Raw genomic sequence first — 23,321 nt, forward strand, 5'->3', positions numbered from 1 at the left:
AAATAGAGCTTTCTTTTGGTGGTATTTGATCACCTCTGCGTTTTTTATTTTTTGTGCTATTAATGAAAAAATACCGAAAATTTTGTAAAAAAAAGCATTTTTCTTCATTTCTATTAAAATTTTTTGCAAATAAGTAATTTTTCTTCATAAATTTGGCCAAAAATGTATACTGCTAAATGTCTTTAGTAAAAATAACCCAAATTAGTGGATATTATTTATTCTGCGTGAAAGTTATAGGGTCTACAAGCTATGGTGCCAATCACTGAAAATGTATCAATTTGATCACAGCTGATGTACTGACAGTCTATCTCATTTCTGGAGACCCTAACAAGCCAGTAATGTACAAAAAACCCCCAAATGACCCCTTTTTGGAAAGTAGACATTCCAAGGTATTTAGTACGTGGCACGGTTAGTTTTTTGAAGTTGTAATTTTTTCCCACAATTCTTTGCAAAATAAAGATTTTTTTTATTTTAATTTTTTTTCACACCAAATTGTCATTTTACCAGGCTATTTCTCTCACACGGCATATACATTCCACAAATGAAACCCCAAAATACATTCTGCTGCTCCTCCTGAGTACGGTGATACCACATGTGTTAGACTTTTACACAGCCTGGCCACATACACAAGTCCAACATTGAAGTAGCAACTTCAGGCGTTCTAGGAGCATAAATTACACATCTAATACCTCAACCACCTATTACACTTATGAAGGCCCTGGAGCACCAGGACAATAGAAACGCCCACAAAGTGACCCCATTTTGGAAAGCTAACACCCAGGTGGGCACTGATGGGCACAGGTGGGCACTGATGGACACAGGCGCCACTGATGGACACAGGCGGCACTGATGGACACAGGCGGCACTGATGGGGCACTGCAGTGGCACAGGTGGCACTGATGGGCGCAGGTGGCACTGATGGGCGCAGGTGGCACTGATGGGCGCAGGTGGCACTGATGGGCACAGGTGGCACTGATGGGCACTATAGTGACTTTGGTGGCACTGGTGTGGCTCTGGTGGCACTGATTAGCACACAGATGGCACTGGTGGGCACAGGCGGCACTGGTGGGCACAGGCGGCACTGGTGGGCACAGGCGGCACTGGTGGGCACAGGCGGCACTGGTGGGCACAGACGGCACTGATGTGGCACTGCAGTGGCGCAGATGAGCACTGATGGGCACAGATGGCACTGATGGGCACAGGTGGCACTGATGGGCACAGGTGGCACTGATGGGCACAGGTGGCACTGGTGTGGCACTGGTGTGGCACTGGTATGGCACTGGTATGCACTGTAGTGGCACTGGTATGCACTGGGGTGGCACTGGGGTGGCTCTGCTGGCACAGAGGTGGCACAGAGGTGGCACAGAGGTGGCAAAGGTGGCACAGGTCGCACAGGTGGCACAGATGTGGCACAGGTGATAGATGGCACTGGTCTGGCACTGGTCTGGCACTGTTCTGGCACTGTTGTGGCACTATTTGGGCACTGCTGGGCACTGCTGGGCACTCACGGTTATTTTTTATTTTCACTGGAATGTTCTCCTCTCCTCTCACGCTGCATCGGTGTGAGGAGAGGAGACTGATGACCTTAGCTTGACCCGGCAAGCCGAATTGTTTACATTTGTGATCGCTCCGTCATTGGACGGAGCGATCACGTGGTAAAGGACCGCTGCCATTGGTCCTTTACCGCGATCCGTGTTGCGCCGGGTCCCGTGAACTCGGCGAGCACGGATGTTCCGGCGTGCGCGCCCCAGGGGGCGCGCACGAACGATTCTCCGGGAGGCCGTTAATTAACGGCCTCTCAGAGATAGCAAACCGACCTATAGCCGTTAATCGGCTATAGGCCGGTTATTAAGTGGTTAAGCAAGAGACTTCCAAACTAAGCCAAAATAGGTTTCAGGTTTTCATAGTAAAGTCTCGTCAGGTTTCCAGGTCAAATTAATCTTGTAGATTTAGTCTGGTTAGTTGATACAGCAATTCTTCAAGGGAGAAAGTCAGATCTTCTGACAAACTATTTGCTGTGTTGGTCTTAATTGTCAGTCCTCTCATTCAGTATGTGAGATTTTGATATCGTAAGCTTGTTTTATGTTGATGGAAATCCCAGTTACATTGAACCTAACAACTCTTGCAGGGTATCCCTGGCTGATTTAATAACTGCAAAACGAATGAAATTACTAGAAAAAATAGGACTGGGATTAAAAGATCAAACACACTGTGGATTTACTGCTAGAAGTCATGTAAAACACATCTTGAGGATGTTTTGGACTGACTGCATTAGGTCATGTACTGGGGTGGTCTAGTAGTTAAAGCCTACTAAGATTTTGAAGGATAATTTGATACTATATGTCACTGCACATTCACCAACTGCAAGGATTAGGACGAGCTTGATGACTGTGGAATGTATAAACATATAGTTGAGGACGACTCATGGTGGTCTTTAGGGGGGCTTACGTATATGTGTTGCATTTGGCCATGGAAAGCGCTGATCTCCAGTCTTGGTTGGAAAGACCCTATTACACCTCAGTCACAGTCATTTCAGATCAAGCCAATTAACTGTACCAATTATGTTTTCCACGGTTGAATAATATGAATACATAATGTGATTATGAAAAAAATGTATTAGAATTTCTGTGCCAATGCCTAAATATCTGCATAAATCAAATTTTTTTTAACCTGTGAACTTGTTTTGAGCTTTGGCACCAAAACTTTGTGCACGAATACATTTTTACGTCTGTTTTGGAACTACTTCATTTAGCATTTCGTTTATTTCTCATTTAAAGCTGGTTTTTAGACATTTAACCTCAGCCTTAACCTCAAGGGGAGATTCTGTCACTTTGCCCATTGAATCGGAAAAGGGGCAATTAAATATACTTGTTCCTACTGGAGATAGATCCCCTTATATTCTGTCTTTGTTTCAGGGGATCAATGGGACAGGAGGAGAAATTCTTATCAACAGGAAGGCAAACAGCAAAAACCCAGTTCAGCCTTAAAGTGGAAGTAAACCCATGGAGTTAAACAGTTAAAAAAAAAAAAGGGCATGCCGGGAATGTTAACTGCACATTGGCTGTGCTCTCAGCCAAACTATCAAACCATCCAATGGCTGGTGTCATAATGAATCACATGTGCAGCACCATAGCAGTTGAAGATTAAACAGAGGCAAAGATGGCAGCTTCCTTGGCTGAAAACGATAGGGGAGTTTACTTCCACTTTAAACTTCAGGAAATGTGTACCTTATTGTTTAGCACTGCCTTTGCATTAATGAAGTACTAGTTTTTAAAATGAAAATGGTTTACTATTTTCCTCGTTTTCATGTGAGTCTTCTGGTCCAGTTACCAGATGTCTACAGAATCTGCCCAAGGATGCAATATTTCTCCAATGAAGGAAGCCAAATCTAAGCCTTTTTTAATGAGCGCAAAGGAAGAACTGTAAAAATATTTACATAATTGATTCACAATTTTGTATCACAGTATGAATTGTGCCAGATATGACTCTACATTTTAACCACTTGCCAACAGGCTCGTGCTGATATAGGTCAGCAGAGTGGCATGGCCGCACAAAACAATGAATGGGTATATTGTTCCCTTTAGGAGCCACTGGAGGCAGGTGCCCTCTGGCATGGCGGGGACCCGATGCGAGTGGCCGGCAGGCGTGATCGTCGCCAGACACCCACTATCACATGCAAGAGAGCCAGCTTGGGGATTTGTGTGTAAACACACAAATCCCTGTTCTGTCAAGTGAGAGGAGACATATCGTTCATTCCTACTAAGTAGGAACGAGGATATTTCTCCTCCCCCCAGTCAAGTTCTATTCCCATACAGTTAGAAACACTAACTAGGGAATGCATTTAACCCCTTGAATGCCCCCTAGTGTTAACCCCTTCCCTAACAGTGACATTTACACAGTAATCATTGCATTGCTCTGATCGCTGTATAAATGTCAATGGTCCCAAAAAGGTGTCAAGTTTCCGATCTGAATGTCGCAGTACTGCTAAAAATCACAGATCATCGCCATTACTAGTAAAAATAAAAAATAAATGCCATAAATCTTTCCCATAGTTTGCAGACTTCTGCTCAAACCAATCAATATACGCTTATTGCAATTTTTTTTTTTACTAAAAATATGTTGACTATATATTGGCCTAAAATGTTGAAGAATTTTGTTTTTTAAAAACATATTTGGGATTATTTGTTATAGCAAAAAGTAAAAAAATATTGTTTTGTTTTTTAATTGTTGCTCTTTTTTTTTGGTTATAGCGCAAAAAATAAAAACCGCAGAGGTGATCAAATACCACCAAAAGAAAGCTCTATTTGTGGGAAAAAAGGACACTAATTGTCAGTTAAAGCGAGGCAGACCCAAATTGTAAAAAGTTCCCTGGTCAGGAAGGGGTTAACATCTTCCAGGGTTGTAGTGGTTAAAGGGCATACAGTCATACATGCATTTGTAGGTACCTTTTTAAAAGGAGGTATGATTTTTTTTTTGTTTATTTCAAAAATCATACTTACCTAGGTGGATGCAACATCAGTCCGGTGCTGAATCTGTCTCCCGCCAGCTCTAAGACTGAGAACTGAGCGATCAAAGACTGCTGAGCTGATCACTTGGTTCTGAGTGTTTCATGAGCTGATGACTATGAGTCACCACCTTTAACTCATTAAATCTGTGCTTCATTCCTCCTGAAAAGTGGTGAAATTTAAAGAAACTGTCCCATGTATACCTGCATGCTTTTGGTATGTCATCGAGTAAAGCAAAGAAAATTTGAAGAGAGAAAAATAGTTGCTTATTGTGCAGAAATATTCTAAAATTGCCTGGACAGATTTTTGATACCCCTAGAAAAGAATTTAGATAAATGAATCTGATATTTCAGACATTATTAGTGTTATTAGTATCACTCACATCTCCAATCTTGCAACCAGCCAGTCAGCTTGTTTAAATTAAAAATATTAGTCACTCCTCAGTTTGGTGTAATTGAGCACACCACACTGAACATAAAAAAGCAAATGAGAGAGTTGTTTAAGATCAGAAAGAATATTGGCATTCCAAAGATAAAGACTACAAGAACATCTCTAAGTACCTTGATGTTCCTGTGACCATAGTTGCAAAATATTAGGAAGTTTAAGGTCTATGGGAGTGTAGCAACTTCCCTGGATGTGGATGCAAGAGGAATATTGACCCTAGATTGAACAGAGGGATAATGAAAATGGTAGACAAAGAGTGAAGAAAAACTTCCAAATATAAGCTGAACCCCATGGACAACGTACAGCAGTGTCTGATCACACCATTCAACATTTTTTGAATGACCAGTTGACTCAAAGGAAGAAGACCTAGAAGAATGACAATGTTGAAAGAAAATTAAAAAAATAAGTCAGACTGGATTTTTTTAAAATGCATATGGCATGCCACAATGCTTATGGGAGAATGTCCTTTGGACAGATGGGACAATACTGGAGCTTTTGTCAAGTGACATTAGCTCTATGTTCACAGATGAAAAAAATTAAGTGTTTCTAAGAAAAGGACACTGTACTTGTACTGTGAAACATGGAGGAGGCTTTGGTTTTGCTTTGGGGTGTTTTTTTGTTTTTTCTTTGCTCCATCGGGCACAAGATACTCTAATTCTGTGCAGACACAATTAAATTTAGAAGCTGTCATAAAATTCAGGATTGTAACTTACTGCTCGGTGTCGTAAAACTCTGTCTCAGTTGCAGGTTGTGGGTCCACCAACAGGATGACCCAAAACAGAAAGCTAAAAGAACCCAAGAAAGGCTAAGGACAAAACGGTGAACTGTACTTCCGTGGCCCTCTGTGAGCCCAGAGCTGAACCATACAGTTTAGAAAAGGCACCCATCAAACCTGTGATAGCATGAGCAATTTAAGAAGAGTGGGCCAAACTGTCTGTTGGCAGATGCAGAAATCTCATTGAGAGCTGCAGAAATCTTTGTATGCAGTGATTGCCTCTAAAGGCTGTGCAACAAATTGTTACGTTACGGGTTTCCTCAATTTTGTCAGCACCATTTTTATTTGTTTTATTATTTAAAATATGTAAAAGCCAAGTCTGAGTTTTAGTCCAAATGGAATAAACAATGATGGGTGCCAATTACTTTTGCCAGTTTCAAATTATTTCAGAGTAAATTGTGGATTCGTTTTTTTCTTGGAAGGGTAACAATACATTTGTCTACACACATTTGTCAGAATAGAAATATGGGGTATTGCTCACTTGGTGGTAACACCTGGAGTTCACACACCTGGTTCAGGTTATTAACTTTCCAAGTAACAAAAGAAGATTAAGGATGACCGAACTTGCACCTTCAAAAACTCAGCTCATATGTTCTATCATGAAATAATTCTTTTAAGTGGACCTATAGTTTAAATAGCACACCCCCACCTCACCTCATCCATTCTACTGTCTCGAAGGACTGAAAATTAGCGTTAGGCCTTATTTAACTAATTACTTGAACATTGAGTAGGCAGATTAGAGGTTGAAAGTCAACTGACACTTGAGCTTTAAAAAAAAGTTGAACCTACTGTTTGAGGTCCTTCAGTTTAGGTTTATTTGAAAGTAATATTGATAATACCATTATGAGAAACTGCTGGTCTTTGATCTCATAGTGGTGATTTAGTCATTCTCTTCCCCAAACTTCTACATATAACAAATCAGAGTTCAAATTGGCTCATCCTTTTGTTTTAGCAGACCTCACATAACCTTATGCCTAGTCTGTGATATATAGCGGAGGTGTCGACCACCATGATATAGTGAAGGTGATGTGTCTCAGGCTGCGCATTAGCTTATCTTACTGTGTTTTTATTTTTTTATTCATCTCAACAGGTCTGTGATCTGTTTATATTCCTTTATACCATACGTCATATTCCACACCTCATATTGTGACATATTGAATGTATTCTTTGCAGGTTTTCTTTCTTTTTCTTTACACTTTTATTTTGTATTTATTTTACTTTTTTCTTGATCCTGAGGAGAAAAGAGTGTGGGGAGGGGTGTTACAAATGCCAGCCCCCAAACACAAAGCGGGACCGTGACAAAGGACAGATTAAAAGGTTTAGAGCAAGGTCAATGTGGGTTTTTCTCTAACTAAACACTTTCCTAAGATTTCTTTGCAGGGGAAAATAATGAAGGCCGTACAAGAGGTTTTCAAGGAGTTTGTGCCCTCTTCACCAGCCTGCATTCGCCTGTCCTCTCAGCATGGGGGTTTAATATTCCCCAGCTTTGTGAATTGGTCCAGATGAATAATTGTTGGGCTCTCACCGCAGGAGTCGGGAGCTTATTCTAAGGGCTTAATCACTGTGTAAACAGCCCCTTACCCCTCTCTACTTAGAATGAGCCAGATTCTAGCACAGTAACTTAGGATATTGCATGGAAGTTGCACTTTGAAATGCAGAACGGATGATGGAGACCTCGCTTGATCTTTTCCCTGTGTTATGGTACCTATACATGGGAGTTTTAATTAATGGGAAGCTGTAGCACAAATTCATGCATTACTTGGGAACCAATCAGTTGAAACTAGGAGCCAGGAGGCAGTGTTAAGCATCCAGAGAGCATGTGTTATAGCATGATACTAGGGAACAAATACAGAGCATTTAGAGGGAGCATTTGTTCCTGAACCTATGTTGTCAAGGGGCCAGCTGTAATTGATTACGCTTTACCTTTACAGGCTGCTTGATCTTTACGTTCAGTACCAGATAACACTGCATTTCTCCATTCTTCACTTCTTTTTTTTTCTCCTAATCTGCTCTGTACATACTTAGCATGATAGAAAATGGGAAATATCCAATTTTAATAATAAAAAAAAAAACAGTAATACCGGTAAAGCTAATATTTAATGCAGTGTTAAACCCAAAAGTGAACATTTATTACAGTAACTATTATAGAATTCTACTATAGGAGTCCAGTCATTTTTGAAATCTCACAAAATATAGGAGGGAGTGTCGCAACCCCCAAAACACGTGTGCTCTTTTATTTTTACCAATAATTCCGTTAAAAATCCTTCCAAAAAAGATTTCTCCACTATTATACTGTAATTCCCATTGTGTAGCAAAAGTGCCTGTGCTTTGTTGGGCTTGTCTTGATGATCAGCTATTGCAGTTGTATTAACAATACATAGATGTCCTCAAACTGATACCCGTGGTCTGGAAGGGAGGAATTTAATGTTATTGCACACCAACACATCTTTGAACAGTATGACTCTGCTGAGATCCTCAAATGCCAAGGCTAGGTAGACTGTGTGCAAGGTTCCACTTTGTGCTGTAGTTTTCCCTAATTTCATTTTTTTGAATGCTTGGTAAAGTGATAAGTGCAAATATAGAACTCTAGTAATATAGACTTCCATTGAAAAAAAATTTACTCTGAGTAATGCGGAATGTAAGTTTATGTATGGATTATCCGGTCAGTTTTCACTTGATACATACTGTTTATATTGCTTATTGTACCTCATATGGAAATTGCATTTCAGCAGTTTAATAAGAGCTGTCTTTTTTTTTTTTTCCTCTGCTTTAGAGGTTTTAATTATTTCCTTTTCTGCTGGTCAAGCGATAAATTCTTCAAAGATCTGTCCACACAAAATGAATATTTTTGTAAGGGATGGACTTATGAAAAAGCACAGGGCAGGCTCGCACTATATTGTTAAATATTTTACAGTCTTAGCAGGAGAGAAAATCCCCCTCATAAGATCTTCATAAGTTGTGACTGCCAATGTTAACTGGCTATAGAGATTTCCAAGATCTCTAGTGACGATCTTGAGGATTTTTTTTTGTCACTGCTATTTTGTTAAGGTTCTACAATATCTGTTACTAGGTATGAATTGGTTATTCTTGTGGAGAAGATAATCAAAGCAACATCATTTTATTATTGGTGTTTAGATAGACCTCAATTCATCACCTTACTGAAGACTGGACTTGGGTCCATCAAAACATTGACCATAAAATGCTGTTGCTTTGATTTAGCTCTGCTGAAAGACCCGTGAGTGCCTCTAAGCCTTAGGTTTGGATTTCTATGTATTTCTGGGCATTTACCTCACATAGTGTGGTGGCCACATTTGGGATGGTGTAATTGGTCATTCTTTATAGCCTTTGTTAGGACACACTACTGGATTATCCCAACGCAGAAACCAAAGCAGTTCACCTTGCCCTTTTATGTGAAAGTACCAAAGTTGACAGATGGGAAACTGAAATATTACATTTTTTTGTATGTATGTGTGCTGCTCCTTGGTAGCCTGTATTATAAATGCAATTCAGAGTCCTATCGGTAATATCATGTTTCTTCTTCCTTTTCCCCTCAGAGAAAACTTCTTGCCATCTACCTCCACCACGACGAGAGTGTCCTTGCCAATGTCTTCTGCTCCCAGATGCTTTGTGCAGAATCCATTGTCTCATATCTGAGTCAGAACTTCATCACATGGGCCTGGGACATGACCAGAGAGGCTAACAGAGCTCGGTAAGTCAAGGAAGAATAAAAATGTAGTAAGTAACATGCCAAAATCTGTAATATTTAGTTATTATTATACAGGATTTATATAGCGACAAGAGTTTACGCAGTGCTTTACAACATTAGGGCAAACTGTACAGGTTCAATACGGGAGGAATCCGAGGCCCCTGCTTGTTATGCCGCGTACACATGACAGGACTTAAGTCCGGCAGACTTTTGACGGAGTTCTGACGGACTTTCCGAATGAACGGACTTGGCCACACACAGTCACACCAAAGTCCGACGGATTCGAACGTGATGACGTATGACTGGACTAGAATAAGGAAGTTCATAGCCAGTAGCCAATAGCTGCCCTAGCATGTTCCATTTCTAAAGTCTGTCAGACTTTTGCAAATCAAAAGTCCGCTGCAGCCCACACACGTTCGAATAGTCTGGCGGAGTCATTCCGTCAGACTTTTGATGTTGAAAAGTCTGGTCGTGTGTACGGGGCATTAGAGCTTATAGTCTAAAATTTAATACTCACATTACAGCCCAGGTGTCAGAAACCATAAAATCAGACAAACAGAAGTACAGTTAAATCAAGCCAGAAGTCCGGGATCAATGTAGTGGAACAGCAAGCATGATCTGGAGCTAGAAGGGATGTCAGCAAAGCAAGTCTTTAAACAGGAATGCAGGAGAATGTCTCTGTGATGTTGACCAAGGCGAAGGCAGAGATCCACTGGGCAGGACTGACAAGCAGGATATCATCAACAGCTGAGTAACTATGGAGAGATGGGAGCTGGCAATTAGCCGACAGCTGAGCGGCTCTTAGAAGGAAGGGTTGAGCCCAGCCCTGAAACAGGGGCCGCTACCAGCGTTAATGCCGGCTGACCATAGAGACAAATTGGGGAACTTAAGTTCCCCACTCATCTCTATGTTCTATGAATCCAGAAGTGACAAGGATTTTGTCACTCTGCTTCCAAACTTTTGTTTACCTTCCAGTACTGGCTAGTAATGCAGCTGATCAAAATGATCTTGGTTTGATCAGCTGCTTCGGAGGGTAGGGGAGACATTAGATCTCTCAAAGTGTTGTCCATCCTTTGACTGGCTCTTTAATTTTATATTTAGCAAAATGTTACTAAATTAGCTTCATATATTGCACATGCCCTGCTTAATTTATCATCCCTGTACTGAACATCTAGAATTGTATCTCTTCTCTAGTTTATGGTGGACCATATTGTCCTGTATAGCAGTAAAGAAAAGCTGAGCAGTGCTTTGCTTCTTAACATTGAGTAGAAATTTGAAAAGGAAGGAAAACATTCCTTAGAATGAAACTCAGGGGCCCTTTCTTCTGAACTGAACTCCATACTTTGTTCGGTAAACTCCCCTATACTACTCTGAACATTAACCATCACCACAGAAGTCCCCCAAGCCTTTTATCCATAACTCCTGGCAGTTCCAGAACCATCTGTAGTGGCTCAATTCAGAAGGAAGCCCGCTGTTTCTTTGTCATGCTCCCTGTTTGATTTGTTAGGTCTCTTTTCTTTTACAATAAGGAAAATTGCAGTGTAGTTTCATTAGGAGAAAAGGCTTGCTTTACAAGGATTTCTATGAGCGACCATCAGTGGCCACGTAATTGCTTTGTCATGTTTTTACCCAAGGAGTTTATTAAGTAGCAGAACTTGGATACAATGGTAATAGGCATTTACCGGTTAGACAGATACCTGCGGTGTGCTTTCACCAAGAGCAGACCCTCTCATCCTGGCCACAGCTGTTCACTCTGGATGTCATTTCTCAGAGGATTCGGCACAGTACGCTGTAGGACACAATTCTTCCTTCTGACTGGTGATAATTTCTAAAGGTTGGAGGAAGAAAAATGTCAGTTGCTTGTAGTAGCCAATCAAATTGCAGCTGTCATTGTTGCATGGGATAAGCAGGTGCAGCCCCATGCTTGATTAGTTGTCCGAGTCCAACAACATTTTACCAGCAAAACCTTGGTGAGTTTTTCCATAATACTGGAATATTCTTGCATAATAGAGCCAATATTCCCTCTTATCACTGGTGAGTGATGAGGAGAATGGACAGTGAGTTGCATGATATGTGCTAAATACTACTGCACTGTTTGAGGACATACAGATGTCTCTCCACCTTTCTATTACAGGATTCCTGTCTATGGCCAGCCTTAGTTAGTTTAGTACACAGTTGGCTTGTACCCGTCTACACCATCCTTTTAAGCTTTTCCAATGTGTAAATTGGACATGGTGACTAATGAAATAAGAGACCTTATAATGCTGTTTAGGGAAAACCTCGCCAACCGCTAAGTTAACAGGACCTTCCAATATTTATCCTGAGTTATATATGATTTACAATAGCAGTTAGCTTGTTACATTTCCTCTGGGTTGATAATTGACCTCATGTCGCATGATTCTGTGCTGTACTCTTTCCCTTTGACAATGGCAAGTTCCTTTGCTGGAAGCTTGAAAATACCTGATCTGCAGTGTTCATTTTGTCGGTGAAAATATTTTTGTCATAGTTTTCGTCAGCTGCAACTTTTCAGTGCTAAAAATTAAATGAAAATAAAATTCAGTTTCAATTAAGATTACTAAAATATGACTAAAACTCAAAACACTATGACTAAAACTAAATCAAAATGTGATGTCAAAGTTAAAGGGGTTGTAAAGGTAAATTTTTTTCACCTTAATGCATTAAGGTGAAAAAACATCTGACAGTGCCTGCGCCCCCAGCCCCCCCGTTTTACTTGCCTCACCCCTCGAAAGTCCAAACGCTCGTCCCCCGACGTCCTTTCCACCATTCAGCCTGGCCGCTGATTGGCTGGAGTGGATGGATGGAAAGCAGCGCAGCCATTGGCTCGCGCTGCTGTCAATCACATCCACTGACGCGGGGGGGCGGGGCCGTGTGATACAGCGAGCGGCTATTGCTGACGGCTGTATCACGGGAGCGTGCCCGCAGATGCTTCTCACCATGCGAGGGAGCTCGCATGAATGTGGGAAGCACCTGCGGGAGGAAGCCGAGACAGCCGCCGAGGGACCCCAGAAGAGCAGGTTCGGGGCCACGCTGTGCAAAACGAGCTGCACAGTGGAGGTAAGTATAACATGTTTGTTGTTTTTTTTTTTTTTTTTTTTTTTTAATCACTTTACAATCCCTTTAACAGTGGTCATAAAGCAATTTTAGTGTTTGTTTATGGTACTGGAGATTTTAGGCGATTAAATACAACTAAAACAATTCAGATGACTGAAATGCAACTCAAACTAAATCGAAATTTGATGTCAAAATTAACACTGCTGACCTACATTTTTGAAGGTTCTTGAGGACCATTTAGAAAATAAGGATACTGGTATCAATTAAGATTTAGAGGCATACATTGACCTAGTAGGTAGGTTTTAAAAAAAAAAAAACTATTTCAATATTGAAAATTTCACTGGCAAGTTGCATCCCAGTGTGAGTTTATATATCTTTCGCATACTCCAGTCATTAGATGTTCCAATTACTGGTCCCCGTTCTGCCCCACAGCCTTGACTGTTGTAAAACATTTTTTTGTCATTTTGTTACGAAAGCAAAATCTGTTGAACTTTCAAACAACTCTGTCACCTTGGTGAAAAGGGTAAAAGCTGGCCACTCCTAATCCTAATAACCTGCCAAATGCGTTATGAATCACATTTCTGTATGCTTCCAGAGATATTGCTACCAATGTTATATACCATACACAGGTATGTTGGATAGTGTGTGTTCCCTGCCATTCACTAGTTTTTCCAACTACCCACTGTTTCTTGCAGTTATGTAGCAATCGGCAATTGGAACCACAGTGAACGGTGGGGGACATACTATGCAGCATACCTGGAATTGTAAAATGGCAGCAGTGCTAATAATGAAATCCACATGTCCAGTACTTCAGGAATAAATTGGTTATCAAAGGTGAATATCCTCCAGCCACATCACTTCCCCAGACATATTCTCACCCACATACGTCAAACTGGGTCCAATAAAGCTTACAACACAACTGTCTGTGTTGTCTTTTTGCCTCCAATAATCCTCTCACTTCAATATTTCCACATGTTCCACAAGAATCTTCATCTCATCATGAATGTGTAGCCCTGCCCCCTAGGGGTTGCTTGGAATTGCTTTTTCTTCTGTGCAGATTTGACCCTGTGAACTTTCCAGCCCCCCTGACACTCTAGGTTCAGACATATTGTGTATACATTTAAATAACACACAGACACAATGCAGATAGTTTTAGCTCTCTGTTCTACTTAATCAAGAGAAGAGACTTATAAGGAGGATTTGTAAACCAAATCCTGGTTAAACAGCCAAGGCTAGGTTGAAATAGTTCTTAAAACGGTCAAATGACAGTTAGAAATGACAAGTAAATGATACCAATGTACACAGTAACAAACAGCGGATTAATTCCTTAAGAAAGCTATTGGTTGGTTTAGAGAATACTTCTGCTTAAAGAGAGCCCCAGGCCCGCCTATAATACCTTTAATCCTAATGAGAGATAAAGTAATATAGATACCAGTAATGTGTCCCCTTTAAGAGCAATAAAATAGCAATGTTCAATGTTCAAGGCCTTGCGATTTATTTTCACCGGCAGTTGAAGCTCAAAGAAACAAGAATTCCTTAGTGTGACACAGTGATGGAAATGAAGACAGCTGGTTCTGACTTATAGCAGTCCTTTAGGCAATCCAGATAAAGGTTGTCTGTGCACAGTGTTCAGAGGGTGATATTAGCTGGTAACTGGATTTTTGTGCCCTCTCACCAGTCCTAAGAACTTTTAGTAACCTCCTGATGGTTGATCAAACTATTCTCCTTACTGCATGTGGGCAGAGATGGCGATCGGTCTGCTGGATCAGTGGGCCTTTCGACTCGGATGCATTCAGTGATGCTGCAGGGGCACCCCTGATACACTGGAGCTGTAAGGCTGTGTTACCGCATGGAAGGCCGCGGTCTTCTCACACACAACAGCGAGATGGTGCTAACGTGATGGGACCCGGGAAGCAAGAGAGCCGTGGGCCTGCCCAGCAGATCACTTTATAGTCTCTCCCATAATTCTCCCTTGGAGCAGATGTAGTCCATGGTCAGTTCTGCAGTTAAGCGATATCTGCTCAGGAGACTACAGTTCCCACAATGCTTTCCTCTAGGCTCAGAAGTGTAATGTCTGTAATCTTAGCCCAGCACTAGGGGGATACAGAAACAGTCTGGGATGGCAGAAGGCAAGTCTGCAAAGTCAGATAGCTGTAGTCTGCTACCGGCTACAAACGTATACCGTAAAAATAAAAAAACTCCTATAGTGTAGCAATTTATTGAAACCTTATCATAAAGATACTATATTCTTGTGTGCATGACAAAATATATGTGACTATCACCAGCGATACGTGATTTCTCACCCCACCTGTTTAACTCCTTTCCAAACATCCACTTTAAAATGCATATCACTCTTAAAATCCACGTCCTCGGTCCCACTACTTAGTGTCACTCAATAAAAAATAAAAAAGATACTAAATAGTGTATTATGACCACATCTAATAACACTTAATAAATTGTGCTCACATTAACCACTTGCCTACTGGGCACTTTACCCTCTTCCTGCCCAGGCCAATTTTCAGCTTCCAGCACTGTCGCAATTTGAATGACAATTGGGCGGCCATACAGCACTGTACACAAACACATTTTTTTATCCTTTTTTTTTTCTTCCTACACAAATAGAGCTCTCTTTTGGTGGTACTTTCTCACCACTGGGTTTATTTTTTGCCAAAGAAATGAATAAATGACAAAAATTGTAAAAAAAAAAAAAAAAAGTTTTCATAATTTGTTTAAAAATTAGCAAATGTCATTTTTCGCCTTCACTGATGTGCACTGATGAGGCATTACTGATGGGCACCGATAGGCTACACTGATGAGGCGGCACTGATGGGCACTGATTGGTGTTACCAGTGGACACTGTTTGGACTGCACTGATAATCAGGACACTGATAATCGGTGTACATGTCCCTTTTACAGAAGCCGGTAATCGGCTCTCTGCCGATAACTGGCTTCTGTTTACATCCATGATCAGCTGCGATTGGACACAGCTGATCATGTGGTAAAGAGATGCTGATTGGCTCTTTACCTCAATCTGTGATCAGCAGTGTCCTCCGGACACTGATCACAAAGTGCACCGCCCACACCCCACAGTGGGCACGATCAGAAGAGTTCGTCATATGATGGCCTCACAGAACTAGCCAGCCGCGCTGACGGCAAGTGGTTATACCATGTTCCATAAAGTGCAAAACTGTCAATCCACCAATACATCAGTCCAAGCCCCCAGGCCACCATGCACTGCCCCCCTTTGTATTACACACCTTACCAAACTCATCCTCTAACGCACAGGATTGGGTGTTATCACATCCAGCAATCTTCTTAGATGTCTCTCCTCCGGTCCCCTTAGTACACAGCCTTCTAACTGTTAAATAATCTATAGGACATGCAGAAATCACCCGCTTTACCACAAAAACTGCTCACACGAATAAATAAATGCAAACTTCCGATACTCAAAATGGCAGAATGGGCATTTCTGGGTCCAGGGTTAGCCTCTGATGTCACTTCCTGACATGTTTCGTCTGTAGACCTTGTTAAAGGCAAAGCAGTGCCAATAAACCATGAACCAGCCACATAATAAACCATATAATAATATAATGTATAACACATAATAATGAACCAGCCACATGGGATGTTGCTCATCACCTGCCAGACACTTGAGCATAAGGGCGCAGTTTTTACTGGCTGGCCAGATTTTGTCTTTTTAACCAAGGTGACAGGGTTGCTTTAAAGTACTTTTTGTTTTTATATCTCTTGGTTTCAAGTTATGTTTACTTGTTATATTCTTTTTGTTTGTAATACTGAAAACATTTATTGTAATAAAAATGACCTGATATAACAAAAAGTATTTTTGAATTAAATTTAATTTTGGCTGGAGAGTACATTTTTGCACACTGCTTTGTCTGGAGATATGTTGGCAGATTCTTACATTGTTAGGAACCAGATGTGCAGTATCTCAGCAGAAGTTGGTTAGGATACTTTTTTCTTTGTGCTTGGTATCCCTCAGTCATAGTCTCCCTTTCTGCTGGGCTTTTGATTATAGTGTCAGCCTTAACTAAATGTCAAGATCAATTTGCAGCTTGGTTTAACTCAAGGTTTTGCATTCCGCTAGCAGCAATTGTTCCCCGGACACAATGCCATGTGTTCCTGTAACTTCAGACTAGGGGCAGCATCTAATGACTTTATTAGTGTGCCTTCCTAAAAAGAAAAAAAAAAAAGGCTCAGTAATTGTTCACATCTCATTGTCAGCTGCCCAATAATTACTGCACGGGATTGTCAAGAGCTGCACTTGTGAATACATTCTTAAGCACTGCGAGAAGAATTAGAATAATAAAAAAAAAAAAAGAAAAAAAAATGAAAAGACGGTGAAAGTCTCATAATGCTAGAAACAGGCTGGATGTGCTTGGGGTTTAACAGTTTAAAATGCCTTTCTTGTCCTGTCACAGGAAAAAAAGGTAAACTAACCTTCTCAGGAAACACTTGATAGGATGATAACGTGTGACAGGCTTAGTGAAACCCTCAAGGTATCCATTTTCTCTTAATGATACGTTTGCCTTCGTTTCCCATTCCGCCAGTAAATGAGTTAAATAGGCTGCAGGAAGGTTTTCTTTTCTCAAGGTGATAATCCCTTTTCTGAAAGGCAGTGGTACAGTAGAAAAAGAAGATCCCATTTTTCATTTGTATTCCTTTCCAGATGGCAACCCGTGAGAAATTAAAACATGAAGCAATGGCAGACCTTGCTGTTTTTGTTGTCCTGTTTTCCAGGCCATAGAACTAATTGTGACGTTTTCTTTGGTGGAAGGATAGTGCGGTTTTAAAGAAAGTTCTGCTTTAACCCCCTTTACCGCAAAGCCTTTCGTACACTTTTTAAACTAATCTTTGTTTCGACCCTACATGACAAATCAGGGAGTTCAACTTTTAGCTTAAAGCGGAGGTCCATCCGAATTACTAGTCCTACGTCTGTGATCCCCCCTTCCCTAATCGCTAGATATCCCCCTTACCTTTCTGATGTCTTCTTCTGTTTTCTTCTTCTTTCAAATTTCCTGCCTCTGGCGATTCCGGAAAAGGGCGGTGCTGCTGCGAAAATGGGCGGGGCTTCAGCGGCAGGTCAGTTCTTCCTGTCGGCCGCAGGGGCTCCTGGGATCGTTGTTTTTATTTCCCAGGAGTCTGTGTGGTTATCTTTTTTGCCATCACAACGGGGCGGGACTTCCTATGATGCCGCCTGTTGTGATGACAACCTGTGCAGTTGATGGTGGCGATACTGCGCATGCGCAACATCGGTGCTCTAACGGGCGGTGCATGCTGGTCCATCAGCATGCCCGTATCCCAGAAGAGGATGCCAAATGACAACGGCCAGAAAGAGATTTTAAAAGTTCTCCAATGCGGACAACACGGACAGAAAATCGCTTTTAAAACGGAAGATGTGAGTGCTATAATTAATAACAGTGTTATTGATTGTCATATTGCAAAAAAAAAAAAAAGTTGCAGACAGTGGAATCCCGCTTTAAAGTGTAAGTTCACCTTTACAAAAAAAAATAATCTGTAAGGTGAATTTACGCTGGACCCCCTCACTGCTATACCGGGGTCCCGCGATCCCCCGCTGTGAGACATTGTGTTGTGAGTCCCAGATTCAAAATCCCTGTGGATTTCTCTCCTCTCCTCTTCTCCAGCGATAACAGGATGGGCTAGGCGGGTTCTGATTGGTCAGCGCTGTCCATGTAACAGTGCCAACCAATTAGAATGCTTCCTATCTGTACACGCTGAAAGGTACATATAGGAGATTAAGCCATTAGGCCCGGTTCAGAGCTGTACAAAAATGTCCAAACTGTGTCCTCTTCTTGGTGCATCAGGTATTACTGAAAGTGCATGTTGCATGCATGAGATAGTGCTCCACTAAGGGTAGTGGAATTTAGTTACTGGAGAACTGTACTAAAGGTACAGTTGTTATTTAAAGTGGAACTAAACCCTCCTAACCTTTACAGCCAAGACAGCTGCCCATCTTAGCCTCTGATCCACATTTGCCGTGGTGCTGCACATTTGATCAACTAAGACATTAGCCATTTTATGGCTTGACAGGTTCTTTGAGCGCACAAGCAGTTATGACTTATCATTCATAGCATGCTTTATGTAACTCTTTTGGGAAACGGTTAAATTGATAGGTTTAGTTAGGCATTAAGGCTTTTACTGACATGTTGAAGTCAAGTGGATGTGGCAACTGCTAAATCTGAAACTAAAAAGTGTAATAGTTCTTTATTTTTCTTTCCATGGAGGGCTAAGTGAAAATGACCAACATCTCCAGCCTAGGCGCCATTGTTGGTGTAGTGCTCTTGAATTCCCTCTCCTGGCTGAGTAGCATTTGACACATGTTCTATTTAAGTGCTGTACTTTGTAAAGCTGCAAATTCCTCCATTCCTTAAGGGCTCTTGTGGATTCAATTCCTCTGTACGTGTGATTGAGAGCACTTAGCTTCTCGTTAAAACTGCTCCTCTTCAGCCCTGCCTCTTCAAGAAATCCAGCATTTTAATATTTCTCCAGCGAGAGCTTTCTCTGGTTCAGTCTTCTGACCCCTGCACCCTCCAATAATTTGTTAAGCATCCGTTTACTGATCCTTGCCGGCTCTTGTCCCACACGAAGCTCAGCAAGACGATTAGGGAAATTTTCTGCACTTGACATCAGCCAGATGTAGGAAATTAATTTTGTTTAATGCTGTCTCTGGCTGTTTTTTTTTTCCCTGGGCTGTAGTTGCACAGATAATGATGAACAACTAGCAAAATAGCAGCAGCAGGCAAGCAATTCTAAGTAATGGTTACAGTAGCTGCTTACTTTACTTTAACTGTTCAGCTATATTTTTGTTAAGTGCATTTATGGTAAATTAATGTGTAGGGCTTACACATACAAGTATATGTTCACTCTACTAGAGATCACATAACTACCCCTGGCAGTGCTTGCCTTTTCTCCTCAGAAGACTGGCATCATGTTTGTTTAAAGTGTTACATTAACCCAGGACCCTGCTTTTGCAATATCTGGCAATATATCTGGATATCTATCCCGCTGTATACAGAACATAGAAATGCAATACTTTTAGTAAATAAAAACAGCTAAATACCTTTTTTTCATCAGTAGTTAGAGCAGCCTTGTGACTCCTGTCAGTGTCTGGTTAAAGCTTGGATGAGTTTTCATTCTCCCCGGATTGTCCTATGAGGCTGCATGGCCCCTGGCCCTCTGTCTAGACAGTGCTGATTGGCCCTGTGCTGATCACTTGCATTTTCCGAAGAAAAAAAAAACCTCTCTAGCAATACACACCAAACGGAGCATGTGCAGAGTGACTCCAAAGGCTCTGTTCCATATGGAGATGGTTTGGGGACAGTGGCAGAAGGGGAGGATCAGAGTAGACAGGATCAAATAGCCCTTTTAACACAATGCAGAGGATTAACCCCTTAGGTTTCACAGTGAATATAACAAGCATGCTTTACTGCATATACAGACTGACTTTTACTGTTGTGGGTTTAGTAACACTTCATCCAGACTTAGTATTTTCCTAGGCAAGGGCGCTTGCCCAGGTATGACACGGTCATGTAAATCCTGGTCTTGGCAATGTTCTGGAGATACCATCATCCCATTTTGCCTTGTTGCAAGGATGTTACTAAGACATTCCCAGCTGTAATTGATCACCACCACTGTCATAGGAGCAAGCTCTCAAACTCCTGCACATGTTTGCATCTTGGCAACATCCTAACAACAAGGCAGGATGTGATGATGCAATTTCTGGAAGTTTCGGGACTTCAGGGGGTACGTAAATGGCCTACATCTATAGCAAGGGTGTTCTTCAACGTTGATCAAACCTGCACAGTTTGATTTTATCTACAGGCACTCCTCTGTAGGCAGTTTTTAGTAAAGGTGAACTAACCCTTTAAAGCAGTGGTTCTCAACTCCTGTCCTGAGGGCCCACTAACAGGCCAGGTTTGCCAGATAACTGAAATACATGACAGGTGATATCATTTGCTGCTCAGTGATTGCAGTTTTCTAGTCTGCATCTCCCCAAGGTAATATTAAAAATCTGGCCTGTTAGTTGGTCCCTGAGGACAGGAGTTGAGAACCACTGCTTTACTGTACTTGTAGCATCTAATCCTACTACCCACTTTGTTTTTACCATGCCATCTATACTCCCTTGTACTTACCTTGGATCAGTGGGCGAGACACCTTGGATCAGCTGGCATGGCCACAAAGTACTGCGCACATGCAACCCATTTCCTCTAGGTCCTAATGAAAAAGCCATCTACTTGTAAGCCTGAAGTGAAGCAGCTTTAACGTTGGGACTTGTGTAGAAAAGACCACGCATACTGCGTAGCCCGTGGCCACTTAGAATATAGAAACACCACCCACAATGGTGTAGGCTGCAGCGCCTATACATGGTCATCCACTGATCTAAGTTGTGTACAAAGGAGGCAAAGTCAGAGTAGTGATTAGCTGTTCCAATTTTGAGGGGAAAAAAAAACGGTATGACATTGATGACAAATGTTCACTATTTAGCGAGCATCCTTATTTTTCTTTATTCTTTAAACAAAAATATGAATAGCTATCAAGTCCTAAATGTACTATTTTTTTTTTTTCATTTTGACCAATAATTTTGCCTTTTACTGCATGCCATTTTTGTAAATTTTGTATTATATTTTTGCCATTAATATTATAAAAAGTATCCTGTAACTATTTTGTTTCTATTGATACCTATATATTTATTTCCCTTCCTTTGCTATCTCCTGGTATATTTCCCTGCACGGTGTAGTGGCAGCAGCCTACCAGTTCTGCCTGCCATTTAGCTGTATATGTAATTTTTTTTTTTTACCCCCTCATTTACAATTGCAGCCACAACAAAGCCTTGCATCCAATAATGAGAGTGACACTGTTTTCTAACACTAGCGTTTACAGAACTTCTTAGCATTGGGGATTTTAGCAACATTTTTGCAACTGTCAATTAATGGACAGAACAAGAAAGCTGAAAACCCTTTGTAGAAATGCTTGCCATGTTTCTTTATCCAACTAAATATTTGTATAATTGAGGGAGACGCAGGAATGGTGGGGTGCCGGCTGCCCTGTGTTAGTTACAATTCACCTCCCTCTGTACGTAGGAGGAGAGCTGGATAATCCTGATTGGGAGCTGTGAATAGGGCCCTGTTCCATACAGCGACATCTGGCTCTTTTGATGATCTCCACAGGTTCTTGTGTCGACCAGTCCGGGCTGGACTTGACCCATGCTTCTGCTGCTCTGTCTAGCCTCTTAATGACCTCAGTGAAATGATCAGTGCCATATCCTTAATGGCCCTGTGTTGCTCCATTGTGCAATGTGCAAATCTGGCTATGAAATGTGTGGGTTTTTTTCTTTTTAATTTGATTTTTTTTTTTTTTTTTTTTTACAATGCCAATAATTTTACGCTTTGCTCTTGCAAATTAGTTTTTTCTAGTGTTTCTTTTTATTTTTTAATTGACTGGTCTGATTGTTATATTGTTTTATTAAGATTTTTTATTTTACATTTGCTTTTTTGCTGCTCAGTTCGATTTGTGATCTGGTTACATTTATAATTTTAATCAAAAGTTTTCTTTCCCATTTTTTTAACTTATAGTTTATGTATGACGATGTGTTATAGTATTATTTTTATACTATTTAATAGCTTTTAAAATTATTTTCTTTTTTAAGAAGTGTTGAAAAGGAATTAAACTGTGCCACTGAATTAAAGCGGAACTTCACCCTAAAGGGGAAGTTCCGCTTTATGCCTTCCTCTCCCTCGCCTCTTCTTTTTTCTGGCACTTTTTTTTTGGTGGGGTGGGGAGCGGGTACCTGGTTGTGAGGTTTTGACAGGTACTCACTCCCACCTTCCAGTTCGATTGCCATAGCAAGTCCCCCCCCACACTACTCAACAACCCTCTGGTACACATCACTGGTCCCAGAAAGCTACAAGACCATTCCCAATAAAGGACCATTTAAAACGCACAACACGTCTCGTGCATACGTAGTTGGCAGGTGTCTAAAGCCGCAAGGAATTGCACCTGGCTCCCCACATTAAACATGCCAATGTCGGGGCCCCAAAGACTGACAAAGAAGCAATTGGAGGACCGTGCTGGACCCTTGGACAGGTGAGTGTCCTTTTATTAAAAGTCTGCAGCTATGGTATTTGCTGCTAACTTGATTTTTTTTTTTTTTATACAAAGCAAAGAACTGCTTTAAGCTACATTTTAATGACCCTGCAAGAAACGTGTATGTAAAATGCAATCGTATTAAAAACCTGCTAACTTGATTAGTGGGTTTTGCTAACTTTCATCATGATCATTTTAATGACGTGTGATTTATGACTTATTTTATTCGTACCTTTTATTTCTTGCTTTTTTTTTTTTCACCTTCCCATACTAATACTGTACACCATGCATATCACACGACTTTTGTCCAAGTACAAGAAAATACCACTGTGCAGTGCTTGTGTAGAAAATTAGCCCTCTTTAAACATGTCCTTTTCAGTGCTTTGCATGCTGTAAATGAGTTCGATATATGCTCCTCTACCTTAAAAATTGATATTTGTTCTTGGAAATAGCCAGCGATAAACAAATATTAAAGAACTTAATGACTTCATGAACAGCCAGGAATATTTTATACTTGCATTAAAGTGGTTATAACCCTAAAAATAAAACATCTGCTATAATCCATCATAGCAGATTAAACCACACACTGCTTGTGTTGTCTAATCTCCCCCTTTCTAAGCTGTAAAAAAAAACCTGGTTGATCTTGCCTGTTCATGTGCCCCCTCTGTGGGTTGACCACAGTAATCAGGGCTGCTGA

The 23,321-nt window shown here is 41.1% G+C and overlaps 1 protein-coding gene across 2 annotated transcripts in view; it reads left to right on the forward strand.

Moving 5' to 3' along the window:
* Positions 1 to 23,321, forward strand: part of FAF1 (Fas associated factor 1) — a 440,039-nt gene that overhangs the window by 309,905 nt on the left and 106,813 nt on the right. For both annotated transcript variants that reach the window (XM_077450266.1, XM_077450265.1), the window contains exon 13: positions 9,279 to 9,433. In XM_077450266.1, coding sequence (XP_077306392.1) covers positions 9,279 to 9,433 — 155 coding nt within the window. The remainder of the gene's footprint in view (positions 1 to 9,278; positions 9,434 to 23,321) is intronic.

Source organism: Lithobates pipiens, unplaced genomic scaffold (genome assembly GCF_037356315.1).
Source record: "Lithobates pipiens isolate NorthernLeopardFrog02 unplaced genomic scaffold, aLitPip1_a1.2 Scaffold_23, whole genome shotgun sequence".
Taxonomy (NCBI): domain Eukaryota; kingdom Metazoa; phylum Chordata; class Amphibia; order Anura; family Ranidae; genus Lithobates; species Lithobates pipiens.